Source organism: Neolamprologus multifasciatus, unplaced genomic scaffold, assembly GCF_963576455.1.
Source record: "Neolamprologus multifasciatus unplaced genomic scaffold, fNeoMul1.2 chr03_unloc_1, whole genome shotgun sequence".
Lineage (NCBI taxonomy): Eukaryota > Metazoa > Chordata > Actinopteri > Cichliformes > Cichlidae > Neolamprologus > Neolamprologus multifasciatus.
Window position 1 is genome coordinate 1,113,701 of NW_028181971.1, and position 24,710 is coordinate 1,138,410.

The following is a 24,710-nucleotide window of genomic DNA, read 5'->3' on the forward strand; positions in this document are numbered from 1 at the left end:
CTCTAGTTTCTCTGCTTCAGCTTTGTTTTCTCAGTCTGGAGGAAATGGCTGTAATGCTCATGCCTACTTTAGGCCCCTCCCACAGGGTAGACAGAGAGACTGTGACATCATCATTTATATACATTTATGCACATCTCAGATGAATCCAGCACAGATGGTTAATGAGGATTTATGTGACAGCACTGGGATGAATACATAGAATCAAATATACCTGAGAACTGTGGAAAGTGTTCACAAGATAAAGGAACATTATTTCATTGTCTGTGGCAGTGTCGGGAAATTCCACGGCTTTGGAAGATGTTGGAACACTGAGTGGAAACATCCACTCTAAGTGGATCTTATTGGATCCCAAACTTTTCCTGATGGGACTGAAAAACATGATTGTAGTAAAGATGAGCTGTGAGTTGTGGTGGATCTCAGTCTGACTGTATTTCATTGTTGTGGAAGTCGCTCACAGATCGACCAATCAGAAGAAGGAATAAGCTCCAGTTTAAAAAGCAGAGCTCTGAGAACACAAGCACACCTTTCATCACTCGTGTCAACAATCTGGATATGACAAGTTGTTGAGTGAAGCTGCAGCTCTGAGCAGTAATATGCACATTTCTGATTGGCTCTGTCATCTTCTGTATTGATGCATTTTCCTGTTTGTTTTGGATCAGAGTGACATTTGTTCAAATGAGGAGCATCCACAGCGTTTCTTTGTTCTGCTAATACAGCCTGACTGTGTAAATGTAGAAGATGTGCTGACGTATGGCTGTGTGCTGCTCACATACAACACTGTACAGCCATGTTTCTAAGAGCAAACACAGGAAGTGACCTTGCACAGTGTGTGTCAGCGACACAGTAGTGTATCAGTGACTGCTTCATACAAGAAGTTGTTTGGATATTTACATCATTTCATTCACACAACATCTTCAATGATAACATAACAGAGTCTGAATGAAGCTCAGGTGTTGATGCTGCTCACTGATTGGACGCTTGGTTTCAGCTCTGCTCTCAGTCTTTCCTGCACAGGTGAAGGTAGAAAGTGTGACTGGATCTATAGACTGGAAACAGAGAAACATGCTGAACATTTGAAGCTTTGCAGCAGAAATGTTCATGTTACAAATACAGCAGAGCTGATCTGTACGGTGGCTGGGAAGTGCAAAGCGCAACAAATTAAAAAAGCGCAACAAATTAAAAAAGCGCAACAAATTAAAAATCCGCAACAAATAAAAAATCCACAACAAATTAAAAATCCGCAACAAATTAAAAAACGGCAACAAATTAAAAATCCACAACAAATTAAAAAACCACAACAAATTAAAAATCCGCAACAAATTAAAAAACCGCAACAAATTAAAAATCCACAACAAATTAAAAAACCGCAACAAATTAAAAATCCACAACAAATTAAAAATCCACAACAAATTAAAAAACCGCAACAAATTAAAAATCCACAACAAATTAAAAAACCGCAACAAATTAAAAAACCGCAACAAATTAAAAATCCTTGACGGAAAGGGATTGTCTGAAATACCGGAAGTGACACAACGATTAGCCTAATAGGGCTTTTGGAGACTGATGTCACGAGAGGGGCGTGGCCAGGATTTTTGGTTGAGGCGCCATGTTTCTGGGCCGAACAAAACGCTAGCGAAAGAGGAGCGAAAGTACACGGATAACACCAGCTATGGTTCGTACTTGCTGTGCGGTCGGTTGTAAAGTTAGATCACACGACCGGCAAGGGAATAAGGTTGAAATGGTTTATCTTTTCATTATTTCCCCACCTGGAAGCAACATGAGGTAGCTCATGTATCGGATGTTACCAAAAGAAGGCGTCTAGTCTGGATAGCAGCTGTGAGACGAGCTGATATCTCTTCTTTTCCATCTCCAAATATCTGTTGGTGCTCCAGACATTTTCATTCCGGTAAGTTATAGATATGTTCATATCACTCTTTATCTGGTCTTTTAAGTCTGACATCACTAGCCGTGTCTTGGCTCAAACTCTGCTGCAGGTCCATAAATCACACGATCATTGTGGCATCAGTGTTGAAAAACTAAAGTCTTTCATCTGTAATAAAATGATCAGCGTTCTGCTCTACCATGTGTAATAATTGAGTTTATCATCCAGGCATCCATGAAAACGAAATTAGCAGGAAGTTAGCTCGCTAGATTCCATCTAAATACAATATAGCATGTCTTGACTGAGGGGTTTTGGAAACAAATTCAAACGTACAGCTCTGCTATCACTTCCAACATAAATGAAGACAGAAAACTAAACAGCAGTGACGTTTGTAGGGTTACTGAAGTTTGGCTAGCTGGTGTATAATGATGTGCTACGTGACCGCTAGCGACACAGCTATGTGAGCATAATATAAACACACTAACTTTTTCCACTTGATAAAAGTTATCGTGAGGATTCTCGGTGGTCAGGAATCGCATGGCAGGATGCTGTAAACGGACCAAACTTCAGCCAGGAGAACTGAGATAATCCATCCACAAGGATGAATAGGATTAGTCATTCATATACTGCTGCATGGGCTGGGCTGTAGCTACATCGTAAGGTTTTAAAAACTGAGCTTTCAAATGATTAGTGGTGATAGAAGCAGAGGGAGGCCAACAGTGATCACTTACTGTTTTTAGGAGTTTGAGATTAAATAGAAGACAATACAAAACATTAAACATGTTAACAACACAAAACCCATATTAAACGCAGACTACTTTAGGCCTGGAAGCAGGATTTGTCACGCCATCACTTAAAGACCAGATTGCCTATTAGTTTTCTTTTCGATGCACTCTGAGGTCATAGCAAATTAGAAAAAAACATCCTAATGAGTGATTTTGCAGAACTATGTTCTATTTATAGCCTTGTTAATTATTTGGCATTATTGCAGCAAACCAGCCTATGAAATGGATGAAACATCGTGACTGGGTTCCAGCGCTACACAAGGGACCTGCTTCAAACAAACCACCATGCCAATCAGATTACTTCTTCCATGTGAGGGTGAAGAGGTGACCCTTCTGGATAAGATGGTGAAGGTTTGCTGCCGTTTTGGTGAACAGTGTGGTAGTAAAACCAGGGAAAAATGAAACTTGCTCCTGTTAAATATTCTTAAGTCTTGTGCTGTATAGATAGCGGTAATTTTTCAGAAGATAAATTGAAGTAATTGATAGTAAATTAAGTAGTATAATAGTGGGTGATATCGTGTAAATGCTGTCATGATTTTGTGTAAACATTTTGTCTTTTATAAACTATAAATGACATGGATTCTACATTGTAACTGATGTGATGTTCTATAATAAAAAAGAGGCAAAAATTAGTTTGTTTCTTTATTGAACTTTTGAACAGTGGTACTCAGTCAGTACATATTCAGTAAATGCAAATTATTTACATGGCAGTGCACTACAGGCATAAATCTAGACCCCTAGATAAAACATTATGGCATTATAGCAGTGACAACTCCTCCACAGTAGCAGGTGGGATTTTTCTATTTTGAGGACGGCTCCTTTTACCTTTCAATATGGATGGTCTGTTTATGTTTTGATCCAGAGCCGTTTTTGGGCAGCTGAAGAGGAGAAGTCTATCTTATGGCCAACCTCTGGCTGTATCTTGGTCATATTACCCAGCAAAACCCAGTATGCAGGTTTATCTGTAACAGCCCTTGTGCCACAGATCCGTACTGTTGCTTCTACTTTAAAAAGAAGAACAGCGACATGGCTGCAGGTCTCCACGACTCCGGCCATACAGGTGCAGTGGGCGGCTTCAACCTTCCCTGTCATGCTCACAATGACCCATGGCTGTAATGCTGGTTCATTCAGTCTTTGAGAGTGCAGGACCTGAAACACACAAAGTTAATTTAAAGACAAAGACTCTAATGAGCCAAGGCCGACATAAATGTGTTTTTATCTACTTTGTTACATTTATGATAAATGGATTGGAAAGTGTTTAGAAAGTTAGCACATACATTTAATTTTTCATTTTTTTATGTATCCATCTATAGAACCCTGCATGTTATATTCCAAATCTGCCTGTTCTCTCTCAGAAACCTGCCTTCAGAAAATGAAACTAAAGTATGTCATCACTTTCAAGATGGAGAAAGCATAAAGTTTGACTTTAGGTGACAATCATGGACACGTAATATGATAAGGAGATTCTGTAGGTCATTAATCAATGTATTATAGTAAAAAATGTATTTTTTGTGACACAGGACACAAACATGGAAGCAAGATATGTAATTAGGATTATTTCTAATAAATATGAATAAATAATTGCAATTTCTTTAACCACTGAGAATAACTAAATCCTTCAGGACAATGGCACATCAATGCACTGAACTCACTATGGCTATGTTCACACTGCAGGTCTTAATGCTCAATTCCGATTTTTTGTCTGCTTGTTCACACTACAAATAAAATGTGACAGCAAACGCGCTCCTTTGTGAACCCTCAAAGTGGCCCGCATATGCAAAAGCTGATGTCACACGCGACACGCTCTGTTTAGACCCAGACCAAACAGTATTGTTTGACTGATGGCCCTTAATATAAAGACTTGTTTCAGACTTTGCTTTAAGTTATTTTGTTATTTACATATGGCCCAATAATTATCCTTATTGCCGTTTTAGAGAGGAGCGGTGCTTCAAAGGATAGTTGCAGATTTCTGTCAGAATCTGCAGATTATACAGTATAAATAAAATGTTCATGTTGTCTTCCCAACAGTTTCACTAACATCTACACGGGATGGACACGAAGCGCTCATGTGTTCTCAGTGTCTTCTCGGACGCTTCTCCAGCGCTGATAATTGGCATATGTTTCGTGTCAGTGACATAAAAGACGGATTCAATGCGACATGACCATTCAATCAGCAGTTGCTTTCTAAAACATCAGATATGTATCGGATTCAGTACCACATACGAAAGTGACCCAGATCGGATTTGAAAATATCGGATTTGTGCTGTTTTTACACTGTCATACCATGATTGGATATGGGTCGCATACGGTCAAAAAAGTCCGATTTGATGCGCTTTCGCGTGCAGTGTGAACATAGCCAGAGCCTCCACACGCTCTCCCTGCAATTTGTCCCTCGTGAATGAATTTATGATTGCACTAATTTGAATGTTCGGGGGAAAATCAAACGCATTTTACTCACAGTACCCTACAAACGTCACTGCTGTTTAGTTTTCTGTCTTCATTTATGTTGGAAGTGATAGCAGAGCTGTACGTTTGAATTTGTTTCCAAAACCCCTCAGTTAGGACATGCTATATTGTATTTAGATGGAATCTAGCGAGCTAACTTCCTGCTAATTTCGTTTTCATGGATGCCTGGATGATAAACTCAATTATTACACATGGTAGAGCAGAACGCTGATCATTTTATTACAGATGAAAGACTTTAGTTTTTCAACACTCAGTGATGCCACAGTGATCGTGACTTAAAAGACCAGATAAAGAGTGATATGAACATATCTATAACTTACCGGAATGAAAATGTCTGGAGCACCAACAGATATTTGGAGATGGAAAAGAAGAGATATCAGCTCGTCTCACAGCTGCTATCCAGACTAGACGCCTTCTTTTGGTAACATCCGATACATGAGCTACCTCATGTTGCTTCCAGGTGGGGAAATAATGAAAAGATAAACCATTTCAACCTTATTCCCTTGCCGGTCGTGCGATCTAACTTCACAACCGACCGCACAGCAAGTACGAACCACAGCTGGTGTTATCCGTGTACTTTCGCTCCTCTTTCGCTAGCGCTTTGTTCGGCCCAGAAACATGGCGCCTCAACCAAAAATCCTGGCCACGCCCCTCTCGTGACATCAGTCTCCAAAAGCCCTATTAGGTTTTTTAATTTGTTGTGGTTTTTTAATTTGTTGTGGATTTTTAATTTGTTGTGGATTTTTAATTTGTTGCGGTTTTTTAATTTGTTGTGGATTTTTAATTTGTTGCGGTTTTTTAATTTGTTGTGGTTTTTTAATTTGTTGTGGTTTTTTAATTTGTTGTGGATTTTTAATTTGTTGTGGATTTTTAATTTGTTGCGGTTTTTTAATTTGTTGTGGATTTTTAATTTGTTGCGGTTTTTTAATTTGTTGTGGTTTTTTAATTTGTTGTGGTTTTTTAATTTGTTGTGGATTTTTAATTTGTTGTGGATTTTTAATTTGTTGCGGTTTTTTAATTTGTTGTGGATTTTTAATTTGTTGCGGTTTTTTAATTTGTTGTGGTTTTTTAATTTGTTGTGGTTTTTTAATTTGTTGTGGATTTTTAATTTGTTGTGGATTTTTAATTTGTTGCGGTTTTTTAATTTGTTGTGGATTTTTAATTTGTTGCGGTTTTTTAATTTGTTGCGGATTTTTAATTTGTTGCGGATTTTTAATTTGTTGCGGATTTTTAATTTGTTGTGGATTTTTAATTTGTTGCAGTTTTTTAATTTGTTGCGCTTTGCACTTCCCAGCCACCGTAGATCTGGGATCAGTGTGTTCACACCTGCAGCTACAACAAGGTTTCATGTCTCCACACGTCAGCATGTGAACTTTACTCTGACTCAGTCTGAGCAGTCAGACGACATATTTTTAAAGTTAACACATCAGCACACACAGAGCTGAGCCCCTCCCACCTGTGCTGAGTTTCAGGTGGAGCCCCGCCTCCTTCCAGGAAGCAGCTCACCTGTGTGTCCGTGTTTAGTGTCCAGGTGTGGAGTGGAGCTTGTTGTTGGTGTGTGAAGAAGCTGTAAGTTTGCTTTGTTTCCTCCTTTAACAGTTTGTCTTTAGGAACTTTACTGTTTGTTCAGCTCATGTTTGATTTCTTCACACAACAAACTGTGTGTGTTTGTATTTCCGGTCTCTCCATTAAAGTCAGTGTGTAATGTTTTCCTGGCTAACATCAGCTGCACGTTCGTGTTTGTGTACTTGTAGTTTGTACTTTGTGAGTTCACTCAGAGCCCACAGAGGACGCAGCGTACGTGATGACGTCACAGCCCTTTACCTCCTTTACTGTCACTGTGATTAATATTTACACACGAGACACCTGCAGAGCTCTGATGCTAAGCTAGCCACACAGCATGCTAACGCTAAGCTAACACTAAGCTAACACTAAGCTAACGCTAAGCTAACACTAAGAGCTCTTAAAGACACGAGTTAAAAATGTAATTGAGCACTTTGTGAATGAGAGCAGCAGCAGCAGCACAGAGTTAGTTGATGGTCAGATGGTTACAGAAAGAGCAGCAGACTTTGCAAATGATCATTTATTCCAGCTGTAACTCAGACATGACGTGTAAACAGACTGTCGGCTCTCCTCAAACAGGAAGTGATGCTTCACTTTCAGCCTTCTGTGGATTTTCTTCAGTAAAAGCTGAAGTCAAACTGTCAACATGTCAGCACACAAGCTCACACATGACTGCTTCATCAACATGGAGCTCTGAGTGTTTATTAAAGGATCATTGTGTGAAAGAGGCTCTAACACAGCTGACTGCAGCCTTTAGCTGTGAGCACACAGTGTCTCACATTTACATTCACTTTACTGTCAAACACACTCAGTAACTTTAAACAGCTGCTGTTATCAAGTGAAAACAGCAAAGATTTCAGGGCTGAGCTCCAGTGTTTCTACATCCTAGTAACACCTCAGACAGTCACAACTCATCAAAGCTTCTCATTATCATCAGGACAGATTTAGGTCAATATCATTTTATATTTCTGTGTCATCATCCATCAAATGTTGACACGTAGTGGGTTTGTCATTCTCTCAGCTGACACTGAGATGAAGCAGGAAAGAAGCAGCTGATATTTGGACAGCACACATGATGGAAAGGAGGATTTCAGCTGATGTGCACATGAATGATTTGTGACCCTAACTCAGCACATTGAATGACCACATCCATAATATTAAATCCTAGATGGCACAAAACATCTTGTAGCTAAATACAGATCAAACCGTTGTCATTATTCCTGCCCTATTGCAGCTAACCCATATTCAACACTTGAGTGCTTTGTCCCTGAAGATGAACCAATTTTCTAAACGTCCCCACTTCACATTTGACAACCGCCTGATCTGGAATCAGTCTTGTTTTATGCCGTGTAGAAGACTCAGTTACATCAGCACGGTCTATCCAAAAGACATTAAAGATGGTGATATACATGTTAGATTTTCTCTAGGTTAGATTTTTGTAACCCATCATCATGCTCTGGAATCAGATCTTGTCACATATTATTCATAATCCATTCATAATATTCATAACCTAATTATAATCTGAGGTCCCCAGCAGAGGCTCTGCTGGTTATCCCAAAACCTTTGCTTAGAACAAGGATGAGAAGCATTTCTCTGTTAGTGCAATGATTATTTGGAATAAACTCAGGTGATCAGACTGGTGAGCTTTTTACAAGCAAGTCTTACCTGTGCGTCCACAAGCAGACGCCGTTTTTATTGAGATATTTTAATTATTATAGAGCTCAGTGTGCCACTCTCTCTCTGCTAATATGAGTTAATGGTTCTCAGTCATTAGTCTCTGTCTCTCACTTTCTCTCTGTAATAAATAGAAGTGATAGTATCAAAAACATTATGTCAGTAATTACAATAGAGTCTGGTTATTAAAGAATAGGAATCCTTGTGCCCGGCAATGACGAGAAGCAGCAGCTATGCAACTTGTTGAAACTGGGGCACTAAAGCCTTGTGTAGTCAGGGTCAGGCCACCTGGTTGTTTTACACCAAACTTCTGAGCAGTGTGGTTCAAAACACTGTGTGGTTCAGTGTTTCGAAACATCTGCGCTTGGGAAGCTTGGCACAGTGTCAACATGTCTGTTTCAAGCTTCCCATCCATCCTGTAACCAGAGTCCCACTCACTAGTGGGAGGGGAAAAGCAGTAGAAGAGAGCAAGCAAGAGAAAGCTGGACAAGGGAAAAGAATAAGAGAGTAATGACGTAAACTTTAGTCCTTGTAGCTAAAATCTGATTTGTTTGGGTTTTTATTTAGACCTGAGTCAAAGTTTTTTTTCTATACTGTCATTTAGCACCTTGTTCCCTTGTTTTCTTTACCAAATCTGCTGTTGAAGCACTGATAGGTAAAAACTAGAGAGTGTATTTTGCGTCATTTTGCCGACAAGCCAGGTTTTTATACCAATTAGAGATCTTCTCATTGAAAATCCTCGACTGTCTCGAGACAGCCCTAGCACAGCTTCCACCCTCTTTGTTAACGCTGGATCACCTCCCATTTAAGAAAGAAAGATTTTAATAGGACCATAATCTCTGAGGGCTTATCGCAAGACCTGATTACAAATTGTCAGTTTGAATAGTTTCTCTCTGAGTTTTATGGAAACTTGATTTTGTGCCTCTAGCACTAATTCCAATCACTTTGTTGGCATTGGACCGGTAACTCATTTAGGTGTCACTGAACGTTCCTAAATGATCACTCTGTAGGTCCAGTGAGTGAAAGGGTTGCATTAATCTGAACTGCACCTAGTTACATTAAGATATTAGAACTGATCAACTTAAAAATCTAAGTTAACCCTAAAGGAAAATAATCCAGCCATACATGTTGCTGACGCAGATCCGGATTAAAGCCAAACCTGAACTGGACAGGAAGAGAGATTTCTCTTTGCTTTTTTTTGTATATCCTGGGATTGTGATGCATAAATTAATGTGCGCTGGAAATGTTGTTTCTATTTCTGTCTCTATTTCAACAGTTCAAACCCTCACTGGTCTTTGATCTGTTATTTTACAGCTTCCAGTTAGAAACTGTTCATGCAAAGCTAGACTCTGGTCCCAGCTGTCTGTAAAGGTCACATGGTTCAGTCCATGTATTTAAACTCTGTGCTCTAACCAACTCATCCTCAGCCTTTTCTTTGAATAACCCAGAGGAATTCTTACATACATATAATACAATACATTTAAACTCCAGCTGCTCACAGTACGACCATAATCCTGAACAGTGTAAATGACAGTGTTTATCTCTGTTCTTACATTGCAGAGACTTACACTGCTTATGTTTAGCCTGCAAACCAGTTTCTCTTTAGGATAATGAAGGTGTGCTTAGTCTTCAATAGCTTCTGTGCCTGCAAATGAAAAACACATTTTCTTCTCTAACAGGATCTATGGGAGACCTGCTGGACCTGAACCCAGCTGTGTGTCCTTAAAGAGTGACGCGTCTAAAGATCTTCATTGATTTTAAAGTCCAGCCTCTGTCTGCTGCAGAGAGCTGAGCTGTTAGTAACATGAACTCTCTGATTTAACTGCTTGATGTTGTTGGATATAAATGGCAGTACAAACACGTCATTCACAGTAATTGTAGAAACTAATGGTGGTGGTGCGTGTATGCGCCCAGATCAGCTGTCTGCGGCCCAGGACGGTGTAACTCCGTCACAACTATTTACATAAATCCTAACTAGGCACTTTACACAAGTGCCAACATGAGAAATTAGTGACGGTCCCATAATGAGCGCCTGGCAGAGGCTGCTTCGCAGTAAATGACAGTAACATTCGGTAAACTAAGTGTGCGCCAAGGATTTAAACAAAGGAGGATAATGGCCGCAGCAAAGAACAAACAGGATAAAACACAGAAACTTACAGTCTCATGGACGCACACCTCTGCTGACTCTCCCCACCTGCAGCTCTGACCGAACTCTCTGCGTCGAAGCGTAACGATGAGGTAGAATTGTGTCTTCTGATTGGTGAAGAGGATGGGTTGCCTTCCCGCTCATTGGCTATTTGGCAGCTGTATACTGATATATTTACTCGGCAGATGTGGCTCTGTTCGTCAGTTCTGCCAACTGGCTTTTGTACAACCGCGTTATAATGAGGGAGCACTGTATTGAACTTGAACAAAGGTTTGAGGAAGCACAAAGCTGTCCACACATCTGGACTCAACGTTGTTGACAGTTGAGCCGACGTATTAAAGAACTGTGACGTATAAACTTTGAAGGGGTTAAGGGCGCTTTCCCACATGAAATAAGTGTTAGTACCTTGAAGTGGCAATGAGAAGGAATGAGCCAAATCTTAAATTAACTAGAGAATAGCATGCTCTTAATGTGAAAATCTGACTGCTGTCCTACTTCAGGTGGAGTCCCGCCTCCTTCCAGGAAGCAGCTCACCTGGGTTTCTGTGTTTGGTGTCCAGCTGTGGAGCTTGTTGTTGGTGTTTGAAGAAACTGTACGTTTGTGTTGTTTCCTCCTTTAACAGTTTGTTTGTTTCTGCTCTGTGATGTTTGGACCAGATGTTCAGCTCTTATTTCAGGACACACTTTGGATCGCTTGTGTTTGAAGACACATGATTATAGATTATTGATTGATTGGAATCCACACTGATTATCAGTCAGTTACTCTGCACTTAAACATTTGTTACTGTGATCAACAGTTTAAATGGTTCTGTGTGTAACTTTAGACCCAACTGACACTAATCAGTATCGTCATGTAACATTGTGTTTCCCTTTAAACAAGGACAAAGAGATCAAATCAGTTTGTTGTTAAGAAGTTGGCATTCAGGTTTTACTGAAGTGAAAAAACACAAAACAAAGCAGCTCAGTTTAGTTCAGGGTCACTGCAAAGTCAATCAGACATAAGATTCATGTTTTAAATGCTGTGTGTGCTGATAATATCTGCATATGGAGTTTGCAAGTTTAAAATACACAAGTTTAAAAATAGATTTGGACTCTTCTGCTTTTCTGTGTCTTTCTATTGTGATGAACACATTGATTGCTGCTGTCACACTCTGAGGGTTTTGTGTTTATTGTGTTTTAATCAGGGACCTGAGTCTGACTTCTTTTAGTGTTTGAAGATTTTAATCACTGTTAGTTGGTCACAGTGTGTCTCTTGTGTCTGTGTGTTGCCATCCCATTGAAGTCTTTGCAATTTTTTGTTGAACACTTTGAACTTTGTCCTTTTTGAACTATTTTCAGTCTGAATGAAGAGTCACTTGATTGTATTTAAGTTTGTTGCCCTGAATTTAGCTACAAACCTTTGCCAACGAACCAGGTTACTCTTGTATTAAATACATTTATCCAGTCACTTAATGGTACATTTAGATGAGTTAAATAGTTGAACTGATGCATGTTACGATTCTGTTTGTTGTGATGAATTCTCAGTAAATCATGACTTTAATGTAAGAGCAAAGTCTCACAGCCTCAAACGCATTTAAACCTCTCACTCCATAACTGAAGATGTGTAAGATATAAAGTGCAGAACGCAAGCCTGATACTAGTGTTTGATCTGTTTCAAATTAAACACAAATGAACTGTTCAAGGGACAAAAGTAATTAGTTGTTTGGTCCTTTGTGAATTCTTACCTGTGTGGGAAATGTTCAGATAGAAAGATCTGAACTTTTTTAACAAGAATCAGACGGTTGTGTCCAGAAGATCAGGTCTGAGTCTGTCTAAGACCTTGTGCTGCTCCTGGTCAGCAGAGGGCTCGAAGCCATCTGTTCCTGACTGCTGATGCTTTCCTTTAACATCTTTAACAAGGACTCGTTTATTCATGAAAAACAGAAGACTTGATTCAAAAACAGAAGAAACAGCGCACAGTAAAGTTACATGTAATAACATGTTTAATGTTCAAACACAGGCATAGTGTGACGCACTTAAACATGAGGAAGTTAAACATTCTTCTGCTGATGGCTGATCACTGAGGCATCACAGAAACTGATGGAGTTGATAGAACAGAACAGGAAGTGAGATATTTTAATTTACTTGACATAAAACAAATTTATTTTATGTCATGACATAAAATAAATCAAATGTATGATCTAAATCAAACCCCTGATGTCTCTTAGCCTTTATACAGCTCTGTTAAATGAGTGTTGTTACCATTGGTGCATCACTGAGATCAGGTGTTCTGAAAACTGAAACTATGCTGCATGCAGCTACTAGTTTTTCTATTTTGGTGCTATAAATGTTCATGGACATGGTTTCCTTGGCTGAAAACACCAAAATCATTAAAATATCTTTTCATGAAAATGATGTAAGACAGAGCAGAGAGCTAATGCTGACTTTAATGCTCAGGACCCACTTCTTCTGATCGGACTGTGTTTGAGGATCTTTAGAAGTTTTTCTTTCTAGTTTCTCCACAAGTTAGCTGATTTAAAACAAACAAACAATCAAACAAAAACCTTGTTCACATGCCATCAAGATAAAACGACAAAAATCCAAACCCTGCTGCAGATCTGGTGTTCTCCATATTAGGCTACGTTCACACTGCAGGCGAAAGCGCATCAAATCTGACTTTTTTGACCCTATGTGACCCAAATCCATCATGGTGACAGTGTGAACGGCACAAATCTGATATTTTCAAATCTGATCTGGGTCACTTTCATATGTGGTCCTGAATCTGATACATATCTGATGTTTTAGAAAGCTGCTGTTTGATGGTCATGTCACTTTAAATCCGTCTTTTACGTCACTGACACGAGACAACGTTGGAGAAACGTGAACATTTTATTTGTTCTGTATAATCTGCAGATTCTGACAGAAATCTGCAACTATCCTTTGAAGCAGCGCTCCTCTAAAACAGCAATAAGGATCATTATTAGGCCAAATGTAGATAACAAAATAACTTTATAACTTAAAGCAAAAGTGGGAAACGTGAAGTCCGAAGTCTTTATATTAAGGGCCATCAGTCAAACAATACTGTTGCTCTGGGTCTAAACAGAGCGCGTTGTGTGTGGCGTCTTCTTTTGTGCATGCGGCTGCTTTGAGCGTTCACACTAGAGCGCGTTTGCTGTCACATTTTATTTGTAGTGTGAACAAGCAGACAAAACAATCGGATTTGATCAAAAAATCTGAATTGAGCATCAAGACCTGCAGAGTGAACGTAGCCTTAGAGAATGGTGAGCTGCTAAATGTGTTTTATGTGGTAGCATCCAGTGAAACAGCATTTATACAGTCTAGCACTGACTCAGTTCACTAACCAGGTTCAAGGAAATAACTGGAAGATTTCCCAAACAGAGAAATCATGCTGGGATCTTTGTTCCCGCTATGAACTCTAATACAGTACAGATCTACATGTCAGGGGAGAAAATATAAGAAACAAAGATTTCCAATAAAACACATAGAAAATCTGTTTTTCAGGTTCAGATTCATTTTCTGAATCTCCGCAGCGACACGTGGAGGAAGTGGTGGCCCTAAGCAGCAGATACTGTTTGTAGAAGTAACAGAGGAGCAATCAGAAGCAAACTGATTTAAAGAGAGGGGGGGGATTAACAGATGAACTGGAATAAAATAAAAATTAATTGAACTTTGAATTACATAAAGTTACTTCACTGACTAAACCCAAAATACATGTGCACTCAAGTAAACCTGAATCAAAAAAGAAACAAAGTTACTCAGCGATTAGGCAGCTCTTCTGTGAAAGAGTAGGTTAAATATTAGGAGCCACCATCAAAACAACTGGAGTGATGTCACCTGGAGTAAATGCAGATATATTTACATGAACTGAATATACCGTCCATTTCACAGATATCTTTAGTTTGGTTAAAGATTTTGATAAACACAGAAACTGATGAATCTGGAGTACAGAAAGTGGAATATCTAAACAAATGTAATAGCTGACTGTCTAAATTGAGTCTAAATTGATGGAAATAACCCAGAGAAGCTGCTGGAATCACTGAGCTTATAACAAAACAGTATAATGATTAATTTATAGCGCAGTAATACAGGTTTAAAAACAACAGGGACTAAAATGTCAATAATTCATAGTCCTTTTATTATTTAATTAACTTCATATTAGGTGGATTTGTGTGAGCGTGGCCGACTGATGACAATAACAGAGAAGCTGGAGGGAAAAAAGCTTTAAATTAGTTTTTATAGACTCTACACTCAGAAGTCAAAACAAGTGCGATGAATGAAATCCACATGTGCAGCACTGACAATAAGAAAGACCTTTAAAAGTACCAGGAACAAAACAAAAGCATGCAGGAGTTTAACAAACAAACTTGATCTACAAATTCTGTGGATGTTAAAATGCCTGCGTAAACAGAAGTGAATATGATGATGCGATTTTGGATGCTGATCATTTAAAAATGCTGAAACTTGAAAATAATCACAAATCCAACTGAAGACAGGTTTAAGTTCAATATAAAGGTTAATGTTGATAAAACGTTTGTTAACAAACTGCATAAATAGGCAGGTTTTTGTAAAACGTGGAGGTTATTACACGGGGTTCTAGTGATATGTTCATTTAAGTCTTGTATCCATTAATAAACATTAAATGTGTTTCATATTGTCATGATTTTAGCACTGATCTATTTTAAACTTCAAAAGAAAAATCAAAGTGATTACAGATATATTTTTCACAACAAAGCCCCCCCCCCAAAAAAAAGCCCCCAAAAAACCCCAAACAACAAAAAAAGCCCCCAAAAAACCCCAAACAACAAAAAAGCCGAAACAACAAAAAAAGCCGTCTGTTATTTCTAATACAGATGCTGAAGTTATGAGTTGCAACTAAATGCACAATGCAACCACAGGTTTAACCCTATATAAGCATGTAGGCATATTAGAAGAGAGTGAAGGACAAGTTTTATAGACATTAATAGACTTTACATGTAATTTCTATCTGATCATTGTTGAATCAGATATTTGTATTTGATGATTTTGTTTTATTGTGAAATGTCCCACAGAACAAACTGAGGTAAATGACCTTTGTGTTATTCAAACACTCTACAGGTCAGGTTGCGGTGCTGTGGATTTACTGTGCTGGAGTGCAGTACAGTGACTGTAGTGTTCATGGTCAGAGTCAGGTTACATCTTAGGCTTCTTCCACCTGCTGAATTCCACTTTATGTCTGACTGTTCTCATTTTTCTGTTTAGGTGCAGAGGCAAGGTCACCCTCTACAATTTAGGCAACAAAATACAGCTTTTCTTACCTTTATGTTTCTCTGCTTGTGACGTACACAACAATGGTCAAGCTGAGTATTGATTAGAATTAAAATTTAGACTGTAACAAAGTTTCTATTCCCAAGTGCTAACATTATTTTATTATTATATTAATGTAGCACAAGGTTCAGTTCGCCTTGTTATAGAGGATTTCAGCTGATGTGCACATGAATGATTTGTGTTTCCTCTGCAGGTGAAGGTAGAAAGTGTGTGTGAGCTGATGTGAATTGAGCAGCATGGATCAGTGTGAGGACAGAGAGGAGGGAGTCCCTCCCTCTAAAAGCACTCTGTGTGGGGAACATGAGAGCCAGACCAAAGCTCAGAGGTGAGATGACCATCTCTAACTGTCCATGACTCTTCTCCATGTCACAGCTCAGCACTCACATCACTGCTCCATCATTATTCACAGGAACCAGCCTGGACCTCCACCCAGCTCTGGGTCCTATGAAAGTAACTCAGTCAAAGATGTCATTAAGAGATTTGAGCAAAGACAGTCAGCTGAGAAAAGGTAAGCTAACACCAATAATATGATATGTGATGAGAATTTTACTGAAGATTTATAACTTTTTCAGGATCCATCAGAGACTCAAACCTGGACCTCCACCCAGCTCTGTGTCCTTAAAGAGTGACCGGTCTAAACATCACCCCATTAATTTTAAATCCCAGCCTGTGTCTGCTGCAGAGAGGTGAGCTGTTTGTAACATGAACTCTCTGATTTAAATGATTTGATGTTTCCTGGTTTCTAAAATGCATCTCTGTAGGAGAGCAGTGTCTCAAAGGACACACAGGCTCAGCTGTCATTTCATCTGGTTTAAGACACATTTGGACCATCACAGTCACGTCTCCATCCCGCTTTTATTAATTAACTTCCTGTTGCTTGCAGATGACAGGAACACAAAGTGTTTGTGCCACGTGATGCTGCTTGTTAACATGTCCATGATGGTTTTTCACAGGAACCAGCCTGGACCTCCACCCAGCTCTGTGTCCTTACAGAGTGACCGGTCTAAAGATCGCTTCATTAATTTTAAAGTCCAGCCTGTGTCTGCTGCAGAGAGGTGAGCTGTTAGTAACATGAACTCTTTGATTAAACTGCTTGATGTTGTTGGATATAAACTGCAGTACAAACACGTCGTTCCCTCAGTCCCATTTAAACTGTCTTTTAAAACAAGCCTTTGGTTTTTAAACAACTGAAAACCCACTTCAGCAAACAGGAAGTGATCAGAGCGTCCACTCCCTTTCAGGCCCTGCAAACATTTCATATTGAAGAAAAGTAGTTGATATCTCACATTTTTACTCCACCACATTCAACCATTTTGACATTTTAAAGCATGAAACTCTTGTCACATGACTCCTGTTATGTTATAGAGTCATGTGACCACCAGGGAGGGATTTGTATGGATGTGTGTGAAACACATTCAATCAATCTGATTCATCAATGGAAACATTTTTGGTGTAAATGCACCAACACTGAAAACGCTGAAGATAAAAACACAACAAATGAAATATGAACAAATCGAGGCTTTGAATACACGTGTGTGTGTTTGAGACAAAGAGATAAATGATTGTGTGTCTGTCCTATTGTTACATGAGGATTACAGACGTTTACACCATATAATGAAGTAAATGCAGAATAAACACAAAGAATGTTAAACGCTTCAATTCAAAGAGACTTTGAATAGTTTTCTTCAGTCTTTAACTCAGCTTCTCTCCTGTAAATACAACTTTGTAACAAACATATATACTAAAAGGTAAGTATGCACTAATATATAATAATATATAATAATTTATAATAAATAGTAATTAATGTTCTTCTGTCAGATCATTGATTAGACTCTACTCCAAATACGAGACTCAGAAAACTCAAATGAAAACTCAAATCAAACCAATGAGAAAAGGACTTCTTGTGTTAGAATGAAAACATATGGAAGTCGTCAGGTTTCAAACACTCGATGAATCTACTGCACAGTTACATTCAGGGACCTTTGGCCTCCTGAGAACATTAGTTGATGGTTCATCACAGTTTTACCTTCCAGTGAGTGAATTTATCAGTTTGATGAAGTCTCAAAGTTTCCTCTGAGCTTCTGCAACATCATCACTTCCATCACTGATGAAAGAAAGTTCATAGAAAACAGAAAATATATCTTCAGGATCTGAGAGTTTAAAACTTGACAGACTTGATTCAGATGAAGTTATTTGAGCAGAAACTCCTGGATCTTTATCCTGTGTTGATCTAATCCTTCATGGTTCCTCCACAGAGTGGAGCAGCAGAGCTCAGAGGTTCCCAGTGGTCAGTCTGCCCAGCAGCATCAAACACAGCTGGACTCCATATTTATGGTCTGTACATGTACAACAACTACTGTTACATCTGTTCTGTTCACAGTCATCTCCATGCTGCTCTTTGTAGACCGGTGGATTGTCAGTGTGTCCAACATGGATCTGATGTTTGGCTCCATGATTTCAGTCTGATTGGCTCATTCATAAATATTCTGTTCCAGCTGCTGGAGGACAACATCATCACTTTTGTGAAGAACGAGCTGAAGAAGATCCAGAAGGTTCTGAGTCCAGATTACCCAGAATGCTTAGAGAGTCAGAGAAGCAGCAGCAGAGAGGCATTTGTGAAGATCACAGTGGACTTCCTGAGGAGAATGAAGCAGGAGGAGCTGGCTGACCGTCTGCAGAGACGTAAGAGGATTTATCTAAAGATTTAAGCTGCTGGATAAATGAAGATTTTCCAGAGATGGAAGATGGAGCAACATGTTTTAAAGATTAGTTCTTTTTGGAATTGAGTGTTTATTTTTCTTCTCATTCAGAACTTCAAGGTGCAGTTTGTCACCGTAACCTTAAATCTGCTCTGAAGAAGAAGTTCCAGTGTGTGTTTGAGGGGATCGCTAAAGCAGGAAACCCAACCCCTCTGAATCAGATCTACACAGAGCTCTACATCACAGAGGGAGGGACTGCAGAGGTCAATGATGAACATGAGGTCAGACAGATTGAAACAGCATCCAGGAAACCACACAGACCAGAAACAACAATCAGACAAGAAGACATCTTTAAAGCCTCACCTGGAAGAGATGAACCAATCAGAACAGTGCTGACAAAGGGAGTGGCTGGCATTGGGAAAACAGTCTTAACACAGAAATACACCCTGGACTGGGCTGAAGACAAAGCCAACCAGGACATCCAGTTCATGTTTCCATTCACTTTCAGAGAGCTGAATGTGCTGAAAGAGGAAAAGTTCAGCTTGGTGGGACTTGTTCATCACTTCTTTACTGAAACCAAAGAAGCAGGAATCTGCAGCTTTGAAGACTTCCAGGTTGTGTTCATCTTTGATGGTCTGGATGAGTGTCGACTTCCTCTGGACTTCCACAAAACTACAATCCTAACTGACCCTAGAAAGTCCACATCAGTGGATGTGCTGCTGATAAACCTCATCAGGGGGAAACTGCTTCCCTCTGCTCGCTTCTGGATAACCACACGACCTGCAGCAGCCAATCAGATCCCTCCTGGGTTTGTTGGCATGGTGACAGAGGTCAGAGGGTTCACTGACCCACAGAAGGAGGAGTACTTCAGGAAGAGATTCATAGATGAGGAGCAGGCCAGCAGGATCATCTCCCACATCAAGACATCACGAAGCCTCCACATCATGTGCCACATCCCAGTCTTCTGCTGGATCACTGCTACAGTTCTGGAGGATGTGCTGGAAACCAGAGAGGGAGGACAGCTGCCCAAGACCCTGACTGAGATGTACATCCACTTCCTGGTGGTTCAGGCCAAAGTGAAGAAGGTCAAGTATGATGGAGGAGCTGAGACAGATCCACACTGGAGTCCAGAGAGCAGGAAGATGATGGAGTCTCTGGGAAAACTGGGTTTTGATCAGCTGCAGAAAGGAAACCTGATCTTCTATGAATCAGACCTGACAGAGTGTGGCATCGATATCAGAGCAGCCTCAATGTACTCAGGAGTGTTCACACAGATCTTTAAAGAGGAGAGAGGACTGTACCAGGACAAGGTGTTCTGCTTCATCCATCTGAGTGTTCAGGAGTTTCTGGCTGCTCTTCATGTCCATCTGACCTTCATCAACTCTGGAAAAAATCTGCTGGAACAACAACAAACAACCTCCAAGATGTTTAAACTATCTTTCCATCAGACTGCTGTGAACAAGGCCTTACAGAGTCCAAATGGACACCTGGACTTGTTCCTCCGCTTCCTCCTGGGTCTTTCACTGCAGACCAATCAGAGTCTCCTACGAGGTCTGCTGACACAGACAGGAAGTAGTTCACAGACCAATCAGGAAACAGTCAAGGATATCAAGGAGAAGCTCAGTGAGAATCTCTCTGCAGAGAAAAGCATCAATCTGATCCACTGTCTGAATGAACTGAATGATCGTTCTCTAGTGGAGGAGATCCAACAGTCCCTGAGATCAGGAAGTCTCTCCACAGATGAACTGTCTCCTGCTCAGTGGTCAGCTCTGGTCTTCATCTTACTGTCATCAGAAAAAGATCTGGATGTGTTTGACCTGAAGAAATACTCTGCTTCAGAGGAGGCTCTTCTGAGGCTGCTGCCAGTGGTCAAAGCCTCCAACAAAGCTCTGTGAGTAAACATGAACTCATCGCTTCATTCTTAAAATCATGGGAAATAAATCAGAGGTGCTCAGTTCAAAGAACACTGCCTTTTAAGAAAAATTAAAAAATAGTCACTTAGTTAAATATGATACTTTAAATATTTCACTCCAGCAGGACATGTCAGCATTTCTGAAATATTTTTGTCTTTAACTCGAATCAAAGCACAATCCAGATCCAGCCTATAAGAACGTGAGCTCTGATCCTTCAGCCCATAGCTGGAGGATTTTTTTCATTTTTAGGGGCAGATGGGGGTTTTTTTTCGTAACGGTATAAACACTGAAAGGTGGTGTATTGGCCAGATGCTGGCAGATGTATAAAAATAACTCAACTTTTTCGTGGTGGCTATTGCGGAACTTTCACAGATTGAGTAACATTAGCAAGTGGTGGAGGCCAGCAGGTGCAACACGCTGGCAGGTGGATGACGGAAAGGTGAGGCAGGAGGAGGAGAGACCCGAGGCGGCCGCCGGTGTCGGTCCGAGTGTCAGGGGAACTGAACTTCAGGTGACCTGCAGTCTATCAGGGTCAGATATAAACCAAGTTTAGGTGAAGTTTATTTTGTTATGCTGACTTTTTACAGTCAGTTACAATAACTTCGAATGAAAAAGACACAAAGCTGGAGTTATTCTGCGTCTTTATGCTGCAGCTGTTTCTTCTTCTCTCATTCTCTCTCCCTCTTTCCCCTGTTGTTATTTCAATCATGAAACTGATCAACGATCAGCTGATCGGCTTTTCTCTCTTGTTTGTTTATCGCTCACTTTGCGCCAGAAAGAAGAAACCAGCGGAGGTTAAACAACGGCAGCACGTTTAAGCTTGATCAGCTATTGTTAGAATTTAATATTAATTTCTAGTATCAGCTGATGTTTGCTGGAGCCACAGCTGTAAAGCTGCTGGTCATGATGTCAGTTTGGATATGTGGTGAGAGGGAAACATGAAGATTAAACCAGGAGATGTCCTTACTGAATCATCAGAGCTGAACTGGTGATGGAGAAACAGGTTTACCTTTTAGGTGACATGAATGAGTTGAAGTTATGAACTGTTTCTGAGAGACAAATAACACCAGGATCCTTTTCTAAGTAGCTGACAGCTGGTAACTGTGCAGGGGCGGGTCTAGCAAAGTTTTGCCAGGGGGCCAGGTAGGGGATTAACAGGGAGAGGGGGGCACAAAGAAATACTTTTCTATGTTATTCTCATTTAAAATGTCTCGCTTTTAATAAATAATTATCCGAGTCTTATACCAAACCTTTTCATCTGCTGTAAAATGTATAGAAATCATTATTGTACATAGTCATTTTTTTCAGAGTCCCATCTTAATTTCTTCAGAAATTAACCCTTTAAGACCTACCATAGAACCAAGTCCGCCAGAGCTTATATTATATTTTTACATGCTGTGGAGCCATTTTTGGGAGCATTTCAAGTTGCTATACATCAATACAACCATTACAGCCTAAATTTTAATAATATGTCTGCATTAAGTACATAGTAATTACATAAATTGCAAAAAAGTGCAATAAACTACAAAAAAATTGAAAATCATTTTTGTTTTTTTAAACATATATTTCTAGTTAGAGAAATTTAATAGGCTTATCCCTCAAAACTGTAAATACAAAAAAGTTGCACAAAATAGTTTCCCACCACAGGAAATTTATTTTACGTGTCTTCATAGTTCACATACATACACCATACACCATTTTTTTATATACTGCAGGAAAAATGAAAATAAATATTATGATGCAAATTTGCAATAAAGCAGCATATGCATCAAAATAAACTATTTCCAGCAGTGCAATATGAGTCCTAAGCATCCCAGAAACAACACAGAAAGTCATAAAGTCAAACATAACTTAACATAACATAAAAAACTACATTTCCGCAAAATGACGTCACTTTCGGTTTCGGACATGCGATAGTTCACGCTGATGGACGTAGGAAGTGTTACAAACAGCTGATCGGATCGGCAAAGCGTGTTTGTGGAATATTATGTTTTTGTTGCTGCAAGCGCTTTTTATGCAGTTTTTGCAAAGCTATATGTGGAAGGAAACTGTGACCGAGGACAAGCTGATGGCATAAGATGTAAGTACAACTCCACCGGTTTCATATGCAAAAAAAATTATTGCGCTAGCTCACGTGGTTGCAGAGCTACCGGGATTTAAAAATAGTTACGCAAAATGGAGCGTGTCCACTCCGACCGGCTTTAAAGGGTTAATAATAAATACTGTATATGATGTCAGTATTTTCCCACATTTTCTAGATTCTGTACCAGTACTGTGTGTAGAATGCCATCAAAAAGTCAATTAAGTTTTATTCTTTCTCACCTGTCTTTCTGTTTCCTTTCACTTTTCAAAGGTTGCCATGTTGGAAAAAAATATATTGCCCTGCCATGCTGTCTATTGATGTGGCAAATGAATAGTTTATGAAAATATATATAAATCTGTCATTTATTTTTTTTAATATTGAGTAATGATCATGTCTCACCTCTAGTCTTCTCTGTCTTAATTTCAGGTTTCCACCATGTTTTGTAGATAGTTCAGGAGGTTAACTCGACCAAGCAGTCTTTGGGTTTAAGTACTGTTTAGAATACCAGAATAGGGAGGATGGTGTAGTTTATTAGATTGATACATATATACCAACAGGACACTGTATATCACTGTGACAGCAGCATTTGTTTTTTCTATAATACCTGGTGGGCCAGTCTCTAGTCAAAATGCCCGGGCCGATTTTTTGTCCCAGTCCAGCCCTGCTTCAGCCCCTCTGACAGTTGTTCACTTGTCTCCAACAACCAGGACTTTAGCTCTGTTTTTTCTAAAGCAAATACTTGAGCTACCAGACTGCATCTTCATCTTTTTCAGATGTTCTTATTTTAAGGTCTGGTTTGTGTCTCACCTTTATTGCAATCCCCAATTAGGGCAGGGCGATATGGCCAAAAATCTATATCACGATATATATTAACGATATAACTGGCGATATAATTTCTGCGAGACAAAATACAACTCCACAACTTTACTAGCGCAAAAAACCCAGATCCATTCATTTTACTTAAACAAGTAGCTGTTTTTATAGGCATTAAAGCTATATAAACATTTAACAGTGCAATGCAAATTCCTTGCTGAAAGTTTAACCAAAAGGCATTTCCAGTAGAAATGGGCCAGTGTTGGGGGAGTAACGGAATACATGTACCGCCATTACCTATTTCAAATACAAAATATGAGTAACTGTATTCCGTTACAGTTACCGTTTAAAAAGGTGATATTTAGAATACAGTTACTTTGTTGAAGTAAATGGATTACATGGCGGTACCTTCCTGTTTCATATTGTCGCGGGTCAGGAATGTTTGGGTTTTGTTTGACAGCTACGTTCTGTTGTTCCAGGCGGCAGCATTACGGTTGCCATGGTTACAGGGTGACGCTCTCTCTCTGCGTGTTTCCTGGGTGAGAGAGGCCTTTTTGTTGTTGTTGTGCTAAGCTAATAGGCAGAATGCTACAGGTATAGCTCTAAAGAATGTAGCATCATGGGCAGTGTAGTCCGTGCTGCAGGGAGAATGGACTGCCATACACGTTATGTGTCTGTGAGCGAGGGAGAAAAAGGAAAAGTACGAGCTGTCATCGAGCAAAAACGGGAGCTGGAAGCATGTAAATATAATAATAACCACTGCAGCCAAGAAGAGTGCCTGACGAGCCCAGTTGTAAGTAAGCTATTACGACTCGACTGTACACCGTGTTCGTGTTTTCCTCCAAAACAATAAGTTCTGTTGGAGCAGCCTTTCAACGCCTCTCTCTGTCTCTGCTAGCAAAGTTGACCCAGACAACAAAGTAAAGCTATTTTTCGGCTACGAGCCCGACACGAACCCACCGTATTAGCCAGAGGTCCCTTTACTACGGTTCGGAGCCGCGGACCTTCAGTAACAGTAATAAATCACAGCAATAGTACATTCACGTAGTTGTAAACAGCATGATAATATATTAAGTAATCCAAAGTATTCAGAATACGTTACTCTCATTGAGTAACGTAACGGAATACGTTACAGAATACATTTTGGGGTATGTATTCTGTAATCTGTAATGGAATACATTTTAAAAGTAACCTTCCCAACACTGAAATGGGCTGACATATCCTGAGCATAACCATATATAATATCCACTGAAGTTAAAAAGAGGTGCTTTGCAACATTAAACTGCAGTGTGCCAAATAAAAATCAAAGTCAAATACGTATTTTTTGGACCATAAGCTGCACGGGATTATAAGACACATTAAGCGAAACAAAGCAGTCAGATA

The 24,710-nt window shown here is 39.6% G+C and overlaps 3 protein-coding genes and 2 long non-coding RNA genes across 11 annotated transcripts in view; 3 read left to right on the plus strand and 2 right to left on the minus strand.

Annotated features, from left to right (window-relative positions):
• The window catches only part of LOC146490527 (uncharacterized), a 103,907-nt gene extending 87,762 nt beyond the window's left edge, over positions 1-16,145 (plus strand). For both annotated transcript variants that reach the window (XM_085153094.1, XM_085153093.1), the window contains 2 exons: positions 11,017-11,108; positions 16,013-16,145. The gene's annotated coding sequence lies outside the window, so the exon portion shown is untranslated. The remainder of the gene's footprint in view (positions 1-11,016; positions 11,109-16,012) is intronic.
• On the minus strand, positions 3,280-5,813 carry LOC146490532 (uncharacterized). Its single transcript, XR_014872709.1, has 2 exons — positions 5,454-5,813; positions 3,280-3,816 (listed from the first exon to the last, which is right to left on the minus strand). It is a non-coding gene; the product is annotated as an uncharacterized LOC146490532 (long non-coding RNA).
• LOC146490533 (protein NLRC3-like) overlaps positions 6,649-24,710 on the plus strand; it is a 133,633-nt gene continuing 115,571 nt past the window's right edge. Inside the window, exon 1 of one of the 2 annotated variants that reach the window (XM_085153070.1) lies at positions 6,649-6,702. The gene's annotated coding sequence lies outside the window, so the exon portion shown is untranslated. Of the gene's footprint in view, positions 6,703-11,016; positions 11,109-24,710 lie in introns of those variants that run through there. The other variant, XM_085153067.1, reaches the window with a different exon arrangement.
• Positions 16,010-16,864, minus strand: LOC146490534 (uncharacterized). Its single transcript, XR_014872715.1, has 2 exons — positions 16,787-16,864; positions 16,010-16,242 (listed from the first exon to the last, which is right to left on the minus strand). It is a non-coding gene; the product is annotated as an uncharacterized LOC146490534 (long non-coding RNA).
• LOC146490535 (protein NLRC3-like) overlaps positions 16,029-24,710 on the plus strand; it is a 59,323-nt gene continuing 50,641 nt past the window's right edge. For 2 of the 5 annotated variants that reach the window (XM_085153054.1, XM_085153058.1), the window contains exons 1-7: positions 16,029-16,144; positions 16,229-16,327; positions 16,392-16,505; positions 16,773-16,874; positions 18,075-18,153; positions 18,315-18,501; positions 18,630-20,409. In XM_085153054.1, the coding sequence (XP_085009180.1) occupies positions 16,056-16,144; positions 16,229-16,327; positions 16,392-16,505; positions 16,773-16,874; positions 18,075-18,153; positions 18,315-18,501; positions 18,630-20,409 (2,450 nt within the window). In that variant the 5' untranslated portion in view covers positions 16,029-16,055. The remainder of the gene's footprint in view (positions 16,145-16,228; positions 16,328-16,391; positions 16,506-16,772; positions 16,875-18,074; positions 18,154-18,314; positions 18,502-18,629; positions 20,410-24,710) is intronic. The other 3 variants (XM_085153055.1, XM_085153057.1, XM_085153056.1) reach the window with 3 other exon arrangements.